The sequence below is a fragment of the Amphiura filiformis genome, chromosome 1 (assembly GCF_039555335.1).
Source record: "Amphiura filiformis chromosome 1, Afil_fr2py, whole genome shotgun sequence".
NCBI classification, from domain to species: Eukaryota; Metazoa; Echinodermata; class Ophiuroidea; order Amphilepidida; family Amphiuridae; genus Amphiura; species Amphiura filiformis.
This window is the reverse complement of record NC_092628.1, coordinates 72,504,028-72,522,447: the sequence shown is the minus strand read 5'-3', so window position 1 is coordinate 72,522,447 and position 18,420 is coordinate 72,504,028. Positions and strand designations below refer to the sequence as shown.

The following is an 18,420-nucleotide window of genomic DNA, read 5'->3' as shown; positions in this document are numbered from 1 at the left end:
ACATATTTAGGATATTTCCTCCATCACCCAATTTGGGTTGTATTGTGCGGTGGTTTATACCCCGGTAGTATATACCCGATAGAAAGCCATATCCACCTACAACACCGACCTGTCTTATCCAAATTTGTTCTCCTTTGGAGACTTTCCCAGTTTAAACCATGTTGTAAAAACACAACAAAACTATAATTCCTATATATTTCCTTATTTCGACATGCATACAAAGGGCACACTATCGCCGTAAATTAACATCTAAACTGTACATGGCAAACATCGGGACTTCAAGTTGGCCAATTAATTTAAAACACTCGGATACTCCATAGTGTGAAAAAGTCACGCATCTACAAGTGGGGTTCTCTTTTAGATATATTTTTTATAGCATGTCGCTTTTCTACATTTCAAGCACTTGTTTCCCTCCTCAAGTTCCATCAAGTCATACCCTAATAATAACAACACACCAAACAGTCGTTTTGCTATTGATTTGACAAGGTTTTATTTTGTATTTACTTTAAAAATGAAAATACAAATGATGAATATTTTTTATACATTTTTATCAAATGTTATAAAAAAAATTTAGCAGTGTTAATGTACGTGTTTCAGCAGGATGCCAAAAGGGACATAATAATAACAACCAGCGTGCCTGTTGCATCCTTAATGTTCTATAGAGATGTCACAAAGATGAATAGCTAAGAAATTCGAGCGCATTCCGCGCGAGCGTCGAAATCCCTCCAAATACTTATAATATATTGGTAATATTACGCCACGATCGAATGCTCAAATCAAAGAACATTATATCTGTTAGCAAAATTCATTTTGCATAAACTTTTACATTTGACAGAAAATTACCCTGTTTTGTATGACTATCTATATTTCAGCAATTGTCCGAAATTCGAAGATATGATTTAATATGTAAATAGATCACAGAAAAGACCATATTATACACGCTTGTGGTTTCATGTCACTTTTTACACCAGTTTTGTAGCGTATAACCCTTAAGCTGTACAACTACGGCGACTTGTAGTAGACGCACACCATTGAATTTATTATTTTTAAAAAGATGGAGAATGTGCACACAGCCTTTTTCACGTCAATGAATTGTAATGTAGCGACTAATATTGGACAAATCTTGAACATCTGGCGTTACATTTATGGAATGATTGGGCACATTCAGCAGTGGCGCGATGTTATTACCAAAAGTGTAGGCAAGTTGGCCAATGTAAGTCCAAAACTGGGCCAAAAACTTCATTTTCATTCCCAATTTCATGATCTGATGATAGACAGAGTTTGTGATAATTCGCCAATACACCAAATGCGTCCTATTGCGTAATTCACATTTCAGCGCTAAATTTCGGCAGCACGAAATTAAACCTTTTGTTACATTACGCGCAAAACGCGTGTGCCAAAACTTTTTTCAAATTTCGTATTCAATAATTCAATAATTCGATACGGTACATATTTCCGCGCAATACGTACCTCAAATTTTGTTAATTGATAGCAAATAGACACCGCCGTCTCCAGATCTGAGAATGAGGCAATATTCCAAATGAAGCAATATTACTGAATCTTGTAAATTGCTTTTAACTGGCCATAGAATATACAGCATTCAAATGTCTTTCTTTGCTACAAAAAATGTAAATACTTTGCAGTTGAACAAGTTCTAAATGACCAATTTAGAGAAGCGTGTCTTTTGCCCTGTAATGCTGTCTGTCTGTTTGGTTCGGTTCTCTTGATCATGTTGATGAGCAGCAATTTATGTTTCTTGATAACAACATATTACGATTCCCTTATGCCATGCAGGTTTTCTCTACGTATAACGAAAACACTTACCCACTCGAGACACCAGTCATAATTGTAACTAATCCCATTATACTTAAAACAAGAGATTCCAGAATAATATTATGGCCTTTGCTGAATGTTGCTTCAGACAAAATGATACATGTACAGTATTACTGTCGTCTCGTCGTCCCATTTGACAATGTTAACATTTTGAACATCGTGGAACAATACAGACATTGTGTCAACATGTCGCGTGGTAAAATATATGAGATTAATACAATTATTTTTAGATGGTGGTTACTGTGCCATGTTCCTGTCCTTACAGCAATCATGACGAGACAGACATTTCATACAGTTTGGACCTTTTTATCCACAAATTTCTATTTATATTGTGAAAACTTTTCCGCATTTCTCACATCGCTTTCTCACAAGGGTCAACTGGATTTCCTTGTTTTGTATATTTTTTGTATATTGTAATTTGCATTCATTGGATCAAATTTTTAATTTAATTGTTTAAAAGACAGATTCACATGTCGAAAGCGGGCAAGCAATGGAGAATGCTCAAATTCTTGACATTATTATGTTTTGATGAATGCAATTGTGTGAAAATATTGGATCCCAAACATAATAGTGATAACATTGGATGCTTTATACCCCAATATTTATTGGTTTCGCTATAAGTTTTAAAATATTGGACGAGACGTAGTAGTCATAGCTCGACCAATAAATATGGGCTCAATCGATCCAATTTTATATCAAACGTGTGCATTTTACACCTTGATGCGAACCAATCAAGTATTAATGGCATTGAGAGAGTCATCAATTTGACGTCTTCCATTACATACTCTTTACAATATAAAATAAAAAAGATTATAATAAAATATAGAAATTCATGAGCCCTTTATTAATCTGGTTCCCAACTACCTTAATCTCGTTTTAATTCGTATTCAATTCTGAACTTATACATTTATAGCACACACTTATTTTTGGAAGTTTAAACAATGTCTTCCTTTATGACAAACCCATAAAGAATAAGGAATAATGACGCAATGTTACCAGATAATAATGTGATCATCATTGGCTCCTCAAGCGGGACTTTTCAAACCGAAGATCATGCACAATGGATTCAGATAATTATTTAAATATTTCAACGAAATTCTCCACCAATACAATGGAAAAGCGACACAATTAGTTAAGCCAGGTGGCTTTTCCGGGATTGTAGATGGAGATCTTTCAGTAGTGCATTACAAGATAAATCTAAGGTCATTGTTGTCGTGCGACTAACAGCCCAAAAATAAGGTTCAGGTGCACAGATTGACGACATCATCATTAATTTTTGCATTACTTTCAGTAATGTTGTACATTGCACCATTGTCACTGATTACAAATTGAATATTGTACTCGTCACCTTTTCGTGCTTTATAGTATTAAATATTTTTCATATTTGTACAATACCCGTATTACTACAAACATGGTTATATTATTCATCAATATAGTAAACTCTCAGTTTTCCCGAACCAAACTAGACTGTCTGTTCTTTCCGAATCCAGGCAGTAGCTATAAAACCTTTGAAGGCAACGTTTATTCTGAGTCAGAAAGACTCCGAATGGTCATTGTTTATTTAAAAATCTTAATTTAGGACAACTTAAACATTCAAATGAGAGCCACTAGCACAAACTTTCTGAAGGTGCTCGTCGCATCAAGGTCATATGGAATATTCCAAGGAGCAAATTCTTTATTATGAAAATGTAAAACTTGTCGTGAAAATTATCAGCGAAAGTCTCACAATCTGTAATCTGTTGAAATAGTTTTACTGGCACAGTCAGTATCTCTTAAATTTACTTGTTTGTGTTGTCTGCAGAGAGACGACATGAACGTAACAAATTGTGATCTTTGAATCAAGGCAATAAACAAATTGTATCGGGAGACATGATCAGACTCATGAGCAGCCAGTTATGACTGCCGATATCTCTCAATAATGTAATAAGGTTAAATATGTTTCCTCGTTAAAACCCGTATACATTTCTGAGGCTATACCCGTTATGCATCCATAACCTGAAATCATAGTCAAATCGTGTCTCCTCAGTATCAAGCACGTTCCTATAAATAACAAATTTGGTTGATATAACATCATAGTATAACACAGGTTGTCGACATATTATTTGGAGGCAATTCTGTTCCTTTCTCTGGTGCTTTGTGAACAATTACGGAAGGCGTCGAAACCACAGACGCGTTGTCTCCTGATCTGCCTTTCAAAATTAGGGCGCCATTTTCTTTAGGCAAATGACTGTTACTTTTCCTTCTTTCCGCTTTCTCCTTTTTCCTCTCTGACTTTTCAGATTTATGTTTTTCATTATTTTCATCAGTTTTGGATTGCTTAGATCTTTTACTGTCCCGTCTTTTAATTGAAGGCGTAGATTTTGGCGATACAGAGTTAATAACATCAGAAAGAATGCTCATAGTTCTACTTGGTGAGCGTTGAAGGGAACTACTCCTGCTTGAATGCCGTGTCGATGAACTACTCTTTTTAGACTTAATAGGAGAAGATGACGATGATCTAAAGGACGATCTTGTAGAAGATCTTGAAAGAGCAGATAGTCTTCTAGATTCTGTTGAAGCAGTTTGATTACTAGCGCTGCTGGAACTTCTAGATGATGATGAAGATGATTTATCAGATTTATCAGAATTTTTAGATTTGTCAGACTTAGAAGATCTGCTTGAAGTTCTTGATTTACTAGGGCTTTCAGTTTTATTACCATTATCAGTCACACCTGTCGCAACGGAATTAGTTGCTACACTGGAAGCATCAGTCGTAGTTGATTCGCATATGCTCGTTGCGTCAGAGCCATCTGTGGTATAAAATGTACTTCTGCTCGTACTCGCACTCCTTGACGTAGCAGATGATGAGTCATCCTCATCGCTAGAGTCACTGTCCGAAGAACTTCCATCAGAGCTACTGTCGTCAGATGAACTGTCGGAGCTGGTCGATGTTGATGACGAAGATGTGGTGTACGATGAGTCGGTGTCAGAGTCTGAGTCTGAGTCGGAACCGGAATCGTCGGAGTCGGAACTATCAGTTGTCCACTCGCTCGATGAACTGTCACTTCCACTGGAAAATATAAAGAAGAGAAACGAAAGATAAAGGTAAGATTTTAGCATCGTCAATTGACATAAATGAGAAATTCAGCATCTTCTTTCGTAAAGACAATATTTACTACTGTTATAGAAAATTCCGGGTAGTAAATGTCGTTGAACTGAAAAGATTTTTTAAGGAGCACTTTGTATCATATAGGAAAGAACAAGATATACCGTAAAGATTCGCCTAATGGCGCATATGGGCTCCCTTGACATAACTGGAATTTTAGGCACAAATTAAAAGTGCCCTTCCGTAAAAATCCCACCAGCAAATAAGGGCACGTACCTTTATTCTTGTTGGGACTTTCAGAGGATAGTTGTACGTGAAAATCAGCCTAACCAAAGGAACCCATGTGCGCAATTAGGCGAATCTTTACGGCATGTTATAGGATCCTTTCAAGCAGATACTTCATATGAAAAATTCAAATTCTTCTAAACATTCTTCTAAACTTTCTAAACATTTTTTGTCTTTATTCTTTTAGAATTCTTTTATAATTGTTCAACAAATCTTCTAAACATAGTTGTCTTGTTAAGAATGCTTGTGTGACTCAGCTGCAAAATCAGGAAGAACATCTTACCCTTGAAAAAGACCTGTTGATGGTTAATAAATTATCTGTTTTACTTGATTTGGTACGAACTGCTCATTCAAAGAATGAGGAAAGTAAACATTTACAACGACAGCACAAAATATAATTATTGACATGCGTGTTTTAAATGAACAAAATGTAAACAACAACGCCAACATGTTTGGTATCATATGTTTATATGAAGAAATCATGTGCAAACTACTACTACATGTCGATACTGACCATTAGATAAACACATAATGAAACACATAATGAACCCAATAGATTTGGTTTTAACCGAATCAGTCTGAAAAATTAAAAACACACTTTCTTCTTTGATTATCTTATGCAAAAATATGCTAACTGCGTCTGGTATTGTAACTACTTTCAAATTAATGCCGAACTCGGCATTGTCCGATATCATATTCCGCGAGGAATGTTTTCAACTCTAAGAGAAACAATGTATGTAAGGACATATCTTTCATATAAAATTAGGCTTTTCATTTGTCTTCTATTAAAAATTGCACGATGTTTACAGCCTGAAGAACTAAAACATGATTTCTGTGCGATGATAGTAGTTTTTTCTTCTGCCATCTGTTCTTTCAAGTTTCAGCTTGCCAATATAGAAATGCTATAATCAAATAGCAAACTATTCTCCGACTCAATCTTGACTATTTACTTGTTAAACATGTTCTATGTTGATGAAACATTGACTAGGATGTCATATAAATAGCCTATGGATGCTTCAGCAACATTGAAAACGCAATTACGACGTGTAACGTGTGCTTTAGCGTTGACTAGACGTAGTTTGCCATATTTTTATTATACAAAATGAGAAATCCAAGCCGCCGGCTAGAAATGAACTAATAAATTGCATCAAGATTATCAATCTTGATGCCTGCTAGTTGCACATTGCGGTCATTTAAAAGGACCCCAGTCTTGTCTATACATGTTCTTTGCGACTTTTATTGCGAACTGAAATATGCGTGAATGACACTGGGATGAGTAGAGGGTAATTTAGTTATTTGAATTATTTGGAGTAATTTGTGTTTAAACCCATTTTTTGAGCTTAACTTATTTTATTTAGTATACATTGTACTGTCTGTTCAAATGAATAAACTCTTTGATTAAAAATTATAGCTATTTCGATCAATTAAACCATATCAGTCATGCAAAATGTTTGCAACTCCACAAATGCACAAGAAAACGTACTTGACTAATCGTTATCCAAAATTTTCCAAATTGAACAAATCAGTAACATTTCTATTGGTTTCTATCGAAATATGACACAAACAAGCCCAACTGTGCATGTTAACTCGCAGAAGCAATTTCAACATCTATAGTCAAAATTATTACATTTTCGCTGCTGAACCACAACAAAAACACCCCATGCTCAAACTATATACATGAAACTTCTTTCGCATGCCAATATCGAACATCTTCTTTTTACCTCTTTCATTTTTTTTCAATAACAAGTGTTTCATCACAGGCAGTGGCATGGTTTACAAGAAATAAATTCACCAGTGAATTTCAATTTAATTTGCAACCTGAAAAGGGAGAACCTCGGAAATATACGTGAAACTAACACCAATGTAAACCAACTACAGCTGTACATGTACATTCGATTTTACATTGAACTGAAGTTACATTTATACCCAAATGCAACGCTCCTTCCTGCCTTGGCATATATGTCGCACATGGAATTATTCAAAATCTTACAAGGTAAGAGTAAATTAATTGATAAAATACGTTGCTTTGTTTGTTTTAAGCAATTGCATGATAACGTTATTTGCACTTATCAGGCATCAGACCGTTCCTCAAGCATGCCTTTTGCCTTTTTTCTTTTCCTGTTTAATTGATCAGATGATGTGATTTTGACATATGCACTAAGCCAAAAAGAAAACTTATAATTTTTCACATGGTCATATCTTAAAATCCTGTCCATCAAAATGAACCAAAATTACACACATGATTACTTCAATACTCTACTCTAAACACATGTCAGTAATCACATGTCACTGCGCTATGGGACAGCTTCCTGGGCCACATTCACATTGCAATAATTGGCACCCATCACAAGAAATCTGTAAGAATGTGAACAAGGTCCTTGCACAGATGATAATCCCCAAAGAGTAAGTGGAATAGTGTGGAACAAGACCTGTTTCTTAAAGAAAGTGCGTGAAAAGCAGAAAGCAGCGCCGTTTGTAAATTATCATCTGCTCAACGATTCTCACAGAGATTTCTTGTGCTGGGTGCCAATTATTGGGCTCTGAATGTGACCTTTGTCAGTTGGTTTCATTATAGGACCAGACCTCATTTTTACTTCTAAACAGATATCACTCTTAAAGGCTTGTCTCATTCTTGAACCGCAAGTTACGAAATGTTTTGATACAAAATGGTCTAAATTTAACACAAAAGCAATCATCAACACAAACAATTAAATAAACAAAGGTAACAACACCAACAAAAACAAAATCATAAGAAATAAAGACCGAATTAAGTTTAGCTGACGTATGCATCAACATTTTGAAGCATAAACTCTAAAAAACATGCAGGATGATAAATCTTTATCATAGCATCGTCTTAGCCGGATTTGTGAGTAGATTCTTCCCGTACCGTCCTGCATATGTCATCGTACTTCGAATTAAGGCATTGCTACTTCCTAACTCAGTATTAATACACTTCAGAATATCATAAATATCAGGCGTCTATAAAAAAAAAATAGATTTTCTAACAAATATGTAGGTAAGATGAATTTGCCTGCTCCATTTTATTTCGGAACGTTAACATTTCCATATATATGTGGTATGCATCAGGTACAAGTATTTTAATACTTGTACCTGCATGCATATAAAATTGACTTCATACACCTACGTCCGGGGGTTTTGTTTTTCAGAAACATCTTACTTTATTAATCTATTTTCTCTGAACTTAATACTTATTTTAACCCACTTTTACAAAATTAATAATATATATGTATTAACCCAGCAAACACAAAACGTTTTCGACATCATTCGCAAAAGGTTATAAAAGGTTGTCAGGAAAGGTTTAAATGTCGGGTTATATAAAGGGTATATTAAGGGTATAAAACGTTTTCATAACATTAAAAAACATTTTTTGATAATCTACTGCCCAGCAAACACAAAATGTTTTACAGAAAACGTTTAAATGTCGGGTTATATAAAGGGTATAAAACGTTTTAATAAGATTCCAAAAACATTTTTGAAAACTTGATACAAAACATGCTAAACAAAATGTTATTTTGGGGTTGAAAAAATATTTTGCGAAAAATGTTTGCCCAAAATATTTGCAATGTTTTAAAAACGTTTTCATGACCTTTATATAACCCGACAATGTTATTAAAACGTTTTGAAAAAGACATTTTAAGAACATTTCTGTGTTTGCTGGGTGCAAATATTTTAACATAATGTTATTTAAGTGTTGACAAAATATTTGGCAAAAAATGTTTGCAAAAATAGTTTATAATACCATTTTGAAAACATTTTAAAAATATTGTTGTTGTGTGTTTTCATAAAAAACGTTTTAAAACGTTTTCATGTCCTTTATATAACCCGACATTTTAATGTTATTAAAACGTTTTTACCTAAACCAAAAGCCAAAATATAACTTATTTAAAACGTTTTTAAAACGTTTTTGTGTTTGCTGGGAATGTGATCACCATTAAGGTTATGTGTAGCTATGTAGGAGAGTAAAACATAAGGCAGTAAGATGGCATAACATATTGACAAACCATCCTCAAATACATATAGATTGTAAATTGCCATCCCGCATCTTTTCATGTCCTTTTCGCTTTTTTGGCTTTCATTATATTTTCAATGAATAAACAGAAAAGCGTGTATACAGAAATTCAGCAAACCATTTCATAATTCAATACTCTAAACTCTGTAATTCATAATGTTCTTTAGTCTAAAAACCTTGAAGAAGTTATGTGATTTATACGGACACCATGCTTTATAAAGGAAGTTTGTAATTTCACATATGTTAAACACTGTCACATATAGTCAATACAATAAGGAAATACCTAGCCCCTCATCTTAATATCCCCTGAAACTTTAACTCTATTCATCTATATTTTTAAAGCGATAAGTTTTGTAGCAGACGATACGCCACTTTGAAGTTCAATGACACGCACATCCGCATAAAATTTCCCGCCATCCGCCATACTCATCCGTCATATCACCATGGTTGTATAATGCGTGTACAGTCAAGAGGCAAAAGGGTATTCTACTTTCATAATTCGTACCAAATCTAAGTGCACTCATATCAGAATACAAGATAAACATTATCTCTTGCTATGGGCACTTATATAGATATCATATTTCCCGTTCATGTCCAAAATATGAGCAACTAATTTGATTTAGTTCTCTTGGACGTATTGAGTTTAAGCTTTTTAATGTTTTAAAAATATGTCATGGAGGGACTTCAGATAGATCGACATTTTCTATAGGAAATTGTATTGGTCTTTTCATTGTTTATGTTTTAACTAAACCTAACTTAGACTATCCTTTTGGACATATTTTGATACGTTATATAACAACGGACTTTATCATGTTAAACATAATTAATCTTAACGATATATACCATCCACAACATATACCATCAGCAAAGTATTGTATACAGACTTGACATTTAATATGGAATATTTTTTTCGCAAAATTCCAAGACTGGTCTGGACGGAGTCTGCATAAACCGCACGGGCTAAATAATAATTGGGGTGTGTCGGGAGATGGTGTAAAACAATTGTTGGATATAAAACGTGCTTTCCATAAGTTTACATTATGGTGCTCTTAATGTAGCGAATTTGTCTAAAATGGCGGATTTAGGGAGGCTGAATCTGTGCTTTGTGGGGACACAATTTTGGACTTTACGCAACATTGTGCTGTTATTATCAAATTTATAGGGATTTGAGGTGATATTTCTTAAACTTTATCAGCAATTGGCATTCATCACAGCTGAAATACGCTTGTAATGTACCAATTTTTTTAACAGGGGAGGAGCTTTAAAATAGGGCTCTTAAGCGTGGTACATACTCAGAAAGTGTGAATGGCCCCCTGGGGTCAAATGTTATAAACTTTCGGTACAAAAACAACTACAAGGATTCCTGGTTGTCTAATAAACGCACGCTGTTTCTTTGTGTACATTAAGTTTATAAGATTTGGCCCCAGAGGACCATTCAAACTCTCTGAGTGCGAACCACTTTTAAGAGCCATATTTTTTAAAGCTCCTCCCACTTTCAATACTGGTAGATTACAAGTGCATGTCAGTTCTGACGAACACTATTGGTATTTAGGTTCAGTAAATATCGCCTCAAACCTGAATGCATTTTATAATATCAGAATAATGTTGTTCAAATTAAGAAATTTTTCCCCCACAAAAATCAAATTCAGTCTCCCTAAATCCGCCATTTTAGGCTAATCCACTACATTATGAGCGCCATATTGTAAACTAATGGAAAGCACATTTTCTGTCAAACAATAATTCTACACCATCTCCCGACACACTCCAATTAATATTTAGCCCGTGCGGTTTATGTAGATCCCTTCCAGACCAGTCTTAGAAGTTTGCGAAAAAATATTCCATATTAAATGTCAAGTCTGTAGTTTCGTCTTTTGAAAGGGTAAAGTAAGCAAATTAATTTACTACATGCGGATAATGTGTACACGCTCTAAACCTCTCATTTGCATGCTAATGACGTTTCAAACCAACTATGACAAGATAAGGGCGTTGTCTTGATTTCATCAGTAAAACAACAGGTGTATCCTTAAATGAGATTAAATGCTTTAAGGGGTTGTTTGGAATGACAGGTGAGTCAGGGGTCAAAAACAAAATTTTTACCTTTTTGACCTCAGCACATGTGTATGTATGATCTGCCATACAAAAATTAAAAAAACAATACCTCAAAGTATCATTTTTTAATGTTTTTTGTCATAATCACGCTTTTCTACAAATGTCATCTGTTTGTACCGGGGGCGTGTCTGTTGCCAGGTAGGCCTACATGACAGCATAGACACACGTTACAACCTTGAATAATAATACAGAATGACGTTATATTCTTCTTAACCTATCTTAGAACTGCCTATTATTTCAATTGTTATACTGTTCTGGTTGGTTTATTGCATATACTGTATAGAAATTATGCAATATGACGTCGAGCATGACAGAGTCATCTTCATTCAAATAAAATTCAGGTACCCGTAAGGTACCACGGAGCAATTCGCACGATAATACAATAAAACAGATGAAAGGTATGAATGGTTGTGGAATCGAATTGCAGACCTGTCCCTCTGTCACCTTAGAACTGCATCTCGTAGGCAATGGTAGGTAATAAACCAACCGGAACGATATAACAGCATGTCTTGGTCTCAATTCAAGATGTGCAATTTGGACACACCTACTCGTTGGCTGATTTATACTTCAACAGTTCCTCAAAGTGATATCAGAAAAGCCACTATCTCATCTATCTCATTGTTCATTGGCCCGCAGTATGCGCTCGCCCCGGGGCACTCAACTTTAGAATTGATGGGTATATGTGCCTACATTTTGTACAAGCGTCGCGAAGTAGGCGCATATCAGTACAAAGGGTCAATTATGTACAATCAAAATGAAAAAGGGGTCATTGGGTATAATATTTTGAAAACTGAAGGTGCCTGGTCATCGGGTATAGTCGGCTTCAAAAGAGGGGCATATATTGACAGGCACATACCGTCACCTCTAAAGTTGATGCCCCCGGGTGCTCGCATTATATTTTGTTCATGGCTCGGCTTTTAAAACTCCCACACATCACAATAAGGCTATTGAAAAGTGTATAGAATAGCTAATGATAGACTGGTCCCTGCGATTAGTCGCGGACCCGAGCGACAATATAGTAAACACATCGAGTTTATAACACAAGTGACAGTAGTCGTGAATTATGGAGGGTTTCATTGAACTTCTACCAGCAAAATATGGAATAATACTAACACAAGACACCAATCGAGATGATGATACCAGCCATAATGGAAGGCTTGTATTTGACCTTCTTATGAATCCAATTTCGTGGCGAGAAGTTAAAAAGGTAATGTATATTTCAAGAAATTTGGGTTCAAAAATTCCGTATCAGCTCGTATCATCAATTCCGTAAATATGGCGTATAGAGGCACAACTTGACAATAAACTGAACTATTTAAACGTAAAGGACGCACTGGATACACATAAATTTGTGTTTCCTTGCTGGCGGAATAGTTGCAAAACTCTTTTTTTCAAAAAAGTTGGACAATTTATGAATTATGATTGGCAAAATAGCGAAAGGAAATAGACTTTTCCAACCATGTAAAACTACACTGGGTTGTTGACATGGTCGACATACATTAAGACATACGCATGTTCCTAAAGTAGGAGGTAAGTACTATAATTAATTGTTTAAAGTGCTCAACATACCAGCAAAAAGTCATAGGGTCATCAGAGTACAGGGACTTTGTGAAATACTGGGTACAAAAATAAAGTGCGTGAGCCGATATGCAACATCAAATATAAAAGCCGATTTACATAATTTCCCATGACCTTACAGAAGTGATCGTGCTCAAATATAAAACTATAGAGTTTGGTCCTTGATATGCACCATCAATTGTGTACTTGTGATCAATATTGCTAGGCAAACAATCACAGCAAACATGCCAAAATCCTCCCATTTCTCCTCCATTTACACACATATAAACCCATCCCTTAATGTGTCTATCTTCTTACAACAAGTGTAATCATTCGAGGATCTTTTTCCTAGATGTTTACTCTTAAAATACATCCGCTAATTTGTATTCTTGTGTCATAAGAAGTAGTAAAACCTTGTATTAGGTATGAAGGTACACAAAGCTGATGAGTAAATCAGTATACATGTAGTATTTGGAAGGTTTCAGATCCTTTTTCTTCATAATTTTATTACAGCAGCATCAAAAGATGACACATGCATAAACAGTTGTACCCGAATCTCATGGTTATTGAGTTATGAGGTACCCGTATCTCGTGGTTTTGAGTTATGAAGACAAAGTATGGTGTAAATACTTCCGACTTCATTTTAGTACTTTATTAGAACTCATGACAGATTCCATCTTACATAATACATTGTACATCCATTTCCACCAACTATATTTCTTTTAACCGAATGCAAGTTCATATAAATGATAATATTTCGCTTTTTGAAACTGCGTTGCATGATGAGTATACATGCATGTATGACTTTGTCTTCCGAAGCATATAATACAAAAATGATGTCAAAGTAGCTTTTTGGAGCAAAAAACTGTGAGGTTAAAAATACCATGTTATCCATTTCTCGCCAATTTTAGGTCATTCTGGTTCTCTCAAGTCACATTCATTTGTCGTATTTAAAATACATAATTTCATATATGTATGGGAATCAAATAATGTAAACGTAGAATGGACTATGATGCAATCAGATATAACAATTACTATAATTCAATGTTCTTTAAAATATTTCAGTGGCGACGCGACGTCTTTAAAACTCTTCGGAATTGTGCCACGTAAGTATACTTCTTGAGAAAATGTAGTAGTACTAGCAAAACATGAGTATATGAGAATAAACACAGGCAGCATTTTAACACTTATAATTTGTAGGATTTGGCGCCAAAACCTCTTTCAAACCACACAGGGTTAAAGATGTAATTTACTTCTTCAAATATCAGCAGATTTGTGGAAATGGGTCTTGAAGGGTAAAAACGTGCTCTTGCATCAAGTAGATTTGGGGTTGCAAAGATTCTCATAAACGTTCTTTTATTAAAATTAGACTTTCACAAAAAGTAGGACATTCCTTGCTTCGCCATGCTATAGCATCTTATACATAAATTTATCCAAATTATACATGCAGTTTGTCTATCAATTTAACAGATATGAGCCAGTTTCTCCGCTCGGTTGTCCCATTTTTCCATATATGATAATGTCTTATCTTTTTTACATACGCAGAACATAGCAGCATATCCAGGACAGGTTTCACACCTGCATATCGTTCTGTGCCTCGAATAGTCCATCTTTATACAGTTTTTTATGCGCTCACGCAATAAAATGCACAACATGTTTCATTTGATCGTAGTTTAAGTTTTCGATTGATTGAGCAAGAGCGGATAATTCGATTTGGGTTTATAAACACGAGATTGCACTTAAACACTTTTTTGCTATTACAATGCCTCGTATAAAATGGCAGAAATAGAATATTTAAAAAGTGTGCTTTAGTTATGTTACCTATAGAAATTGCTCTTAATGTTTTATGCAAGCAAAGGTAAGTAAACTAAGTGTCTTTAATGTAGTATAATGCGGGGAAATGTTTGCAAAGTCTATTCATAGCAAAACGCATAGAGCTCCATAAGAAATCATTAAATCACCACGTAGTTTTGACACAACTAAATGGCAAATGTCCGGGGCAAATGTAAACGAATTGGCATTTAATACTTGGGGAACTATTGTGCTTCTGAAAGCATCGGCATCCGATTCCCAAACATTGCTCCAGTTGGTTGTGTGTACTTCAACAAGCATACACTAACAATACAATTACAAACAGCATGAACAGTTTGGTCGAATCAATGTTGGTCAAATACGAAACAGGTTCAATTACGGAACCACAATTGGAATATATACCGTATATACATGGTGTTATATTGATTCTGAAACATTCAAATAAATTCACCTTCGCATTGAGAGATTGCCGGTAGAGTTTTGCTCTAATAATGGAATGAGTCGTGGGTTGTTTTTAAAGGATTTTGAAAAGATTGGATTTTATAGCATATAGCTAATAACATAAATTCTAGAATCGTAGGAGAAAAAAGCAAAAACATAAGAGCTAAAACATTATATACATGTAAATATATTGAACTGGAGGCTGTAAACCTGAGCAACATAATATGTTTCGTCGCAGTCTTTACACAGAATTTGAAACCCTCCTATGGACACACGTGTGAAGCATTAATATAACTCCTTACAGAGGAAGAGTCCATCCAAGCTAAGTGAACTACGATACATGCACTTTTGTCATGTATGGTACTCCTTAAGATTTGTCGATTTTCCTCTCACTTTCTCAGATAAAATTCGTTGCAAACGTGTGATGCAATTTGCCCCAGTTAACATGTTAAGAGCAAACTTTGGGTAAATGCTTTACAACGTAACACGCATAAATGTAGCCTCTTCCACACGTGCCATGAATATATGAAAATCTGAGGGATAGCTGTTAAGAATAATGCCAAGTAGGATAAACGCACCGACCGAGTGGTATCCGGTGAAAGATATGATATCTACTTGTATGGAATGGGAAGACACATGGTAAATGAGGCAGCTTCAAGTTCTGAGAAATATGATTACTGAATTTGCTATTATGATTTGTTGTAATGGAAATATCTAATTGCAACTTGATTGTTCTTCTTCAAAATAATGAAATATAAAGCTTTGGTTAATAACCTCTTATTTATACTAATTGGCGCGCTATTGTATCAAATGAAAGGAAGACGTAAAAGGAAAAGAATATAATCAACAAATAAATCAAATAACTTTCATGTTTTATGCATGATAGTTTAACAGGTTCGTGATACTGTAGTATATTGATGCATATGAAATAGTCTCAAGTAATTATTTTTTTCATACATATATTCGGGAGAATATGGATAAGAAACTGTCAAGAGGGTTTGCTTTCAAACTTCATTTACCTAAAAGAATCGAATAGCAAGATAAAGCAAAGACAGCGTCATTCCAAGCAAACGATGAAAATATCATATGCCATTTTGGATAAAAACAAATAATTTTTATAATTTAGTGCTTCAGGATCAATTGCAAAAGGCCTGAAAAGTTTATTGTAAAAGAATTCGTCATTTGCCGTTATGATTTCAAGTTTGATTATTTACACATTTACACTAAATGATGACAATTGCGTACATCTGCCAATGTAGAACGGCAACTTTTGTTTATGTACGAAATTTCAGAAATGGCTGTTTCTCACTTAGCCATAAAACATGTGTGAAACCTAAATCAGGAACACTATAACTTAAATTATTATAACAAAAACTGAAACATTTCTTTTTGATTAATCAGAAAGAGGTCTCAAACTAATGCATAAAATGCCTATGAAGAAAAATGCAACTTTTGTTTGGCCAAAACTTAAACGGCGAGGAAGATGATAAAAGGTGGCAACGAAAACCCGCTCACTAATGCATAACTAATCAGTCTGTGTTCAAAACTTTAAAACAAGCAAAATTATCGATTGGTTTTTGGATTATTCCAAAATGCCTTAGGGGAATTTACTTCTTGGGAACCATGTATCTTATTATTTATTAAACGTCAGGCTTTGGAAGGCCAGGAGTATAATTTCATATTCAATACGAGCTAATACACAGGAATCCTGCATGCAGGGTTGTGTACTATTTTGATTGATATTGGCAGTCGTTAATGATGAATTGCTAATCAGGCCAGCAATAGTCAGAGCAATAGTAATGTGGTACTTTGCAAGTAATTGAATGCTTCAGAATAACACATTACAATAAGCAATTAAAACGGGGTCTTTTGCGTTTATGTTTTTACCCAGGTTGAATTTTCAGTGTGGATGAACAAGAATATTTTTACATATCATCACCACCACCAATAATTCATTCTTTAAACCGTATATTAAAAAGGTTCATAACTATGGTGACAACGCGTTGATTCGTGGTTTTTCGAGGATTCATGGTTTTCAAGGTCACCGCATCTTAAGGGTAATGGTACGAGCAATTTAATGAAATATGACAGGTTCTTCAGGTGTTCTAGTCACATATGCTTGCGTTGTATATATAAATATGACCGTGATGATAACGTATTGATTCACGGTTTCAATGATTCATGGTTTCAAGATCGCAGCATTAGGTAACAGTACGAGTAAACATGGTAATATGATACAGTTTGATGAAATACATTTATATCATGGTTTTCAGGTGTTCCAGTCACATACGCTTTTGCCATATTATAAAAATATCTACCTACCTATCTATAGCTATCTCATATGCAATGAAAAGCAATAATATTCTTATATTGATGTGCAGTAGAATAACTCGCATTTGATATTAGCAAATTTTGGATTCGGTACATTGATAATAAAATTATGATACTTTGCCTGCCTGCAATTGAATGTTGTAGAATTACGGCTCAATTCATTAAGACCGGGATCTCTGGTATATATCTAAATTATTGAGGAATTAGGAGTAAGATTAACTTGACACCTACACATCCGGAATTGTCTGCTGGTTATTTGAACGCTTCCCAGGTTCTAGCCCCTGTGTATACAAGAGTGAAAGTTCATGGTTTCTAAGTAGAGTATCATCATTTTTATGGGTAAAACAAGGGAAGTAATTAATATAAGTGACGCGGTTTGTCAATTTCAGCTACCAATCACATTACAAAAATGTATACCCAAAGTGTAACCGACATAGACGACTTGTCAATCCCGTGCAGTAGACGTACATGGTAGATGGTTTCGTACAAATCGTAATTGCGCCTTGATATTTTACACGTGTAAATTTGTAGCTACTACATGTAGCATCAGTTTGTAGCAATACTACATGTACATTGTGTTTTTTCAACCATAGTACTTAAGGTGGTACTACACCCCCTGATAAATTTTGCGACTAATTTTGAATTTTTCTCAAAAAATAACTACGCAAAAGTTATGTATATTATAGGGGCAAGGAATACAATTACCTCGCTGGAATTTCAGTGATTCAAGACAAGTGACTTTGTAATTCATTTATTTGTTGTAAACGCTATATTACCTTGTGAATAGCGTCCTAAATACCTGTTTGTTGTTGTTGTTGTTGTTGTTGTTGTTGTTGTTGTGGTTCATTATATATGTCAAGAAATGGAAGAAATGAGGTACATTCTCGCGGTACCTCTTTTCTTATCATAAATAACGTACCGCTTGTCTTAAAAGGGC

The 18,420-nt window shown here is 34.8% G+C and overlaps 1 protein-coding gene across 1 annotated transcript in view; it reads right to left on the bottom strand.

Moving 5' to 3' along the window:
- Nucleotides 1-465: 465 nt before the first annotated feature.
- Nucleotides 466-18,420, bottom strand: part of LOC140152869 (uncharacterized) — a 28,378-nt gene continuing 10,423 nt past the window's right edge. The window contains exon 3 of the mRNA XM_072175399.1: nucleotides 466-4,882. Coding sequence (XP_072031500.1) covers nucleotides 3,904-4,882 — 979 coding nt within the window. The 3' untranslated portion in view covers nucleotides 466-3,903. The remainder of the gene's footprint in view (nucleotides 4,883-18,420) is intronic.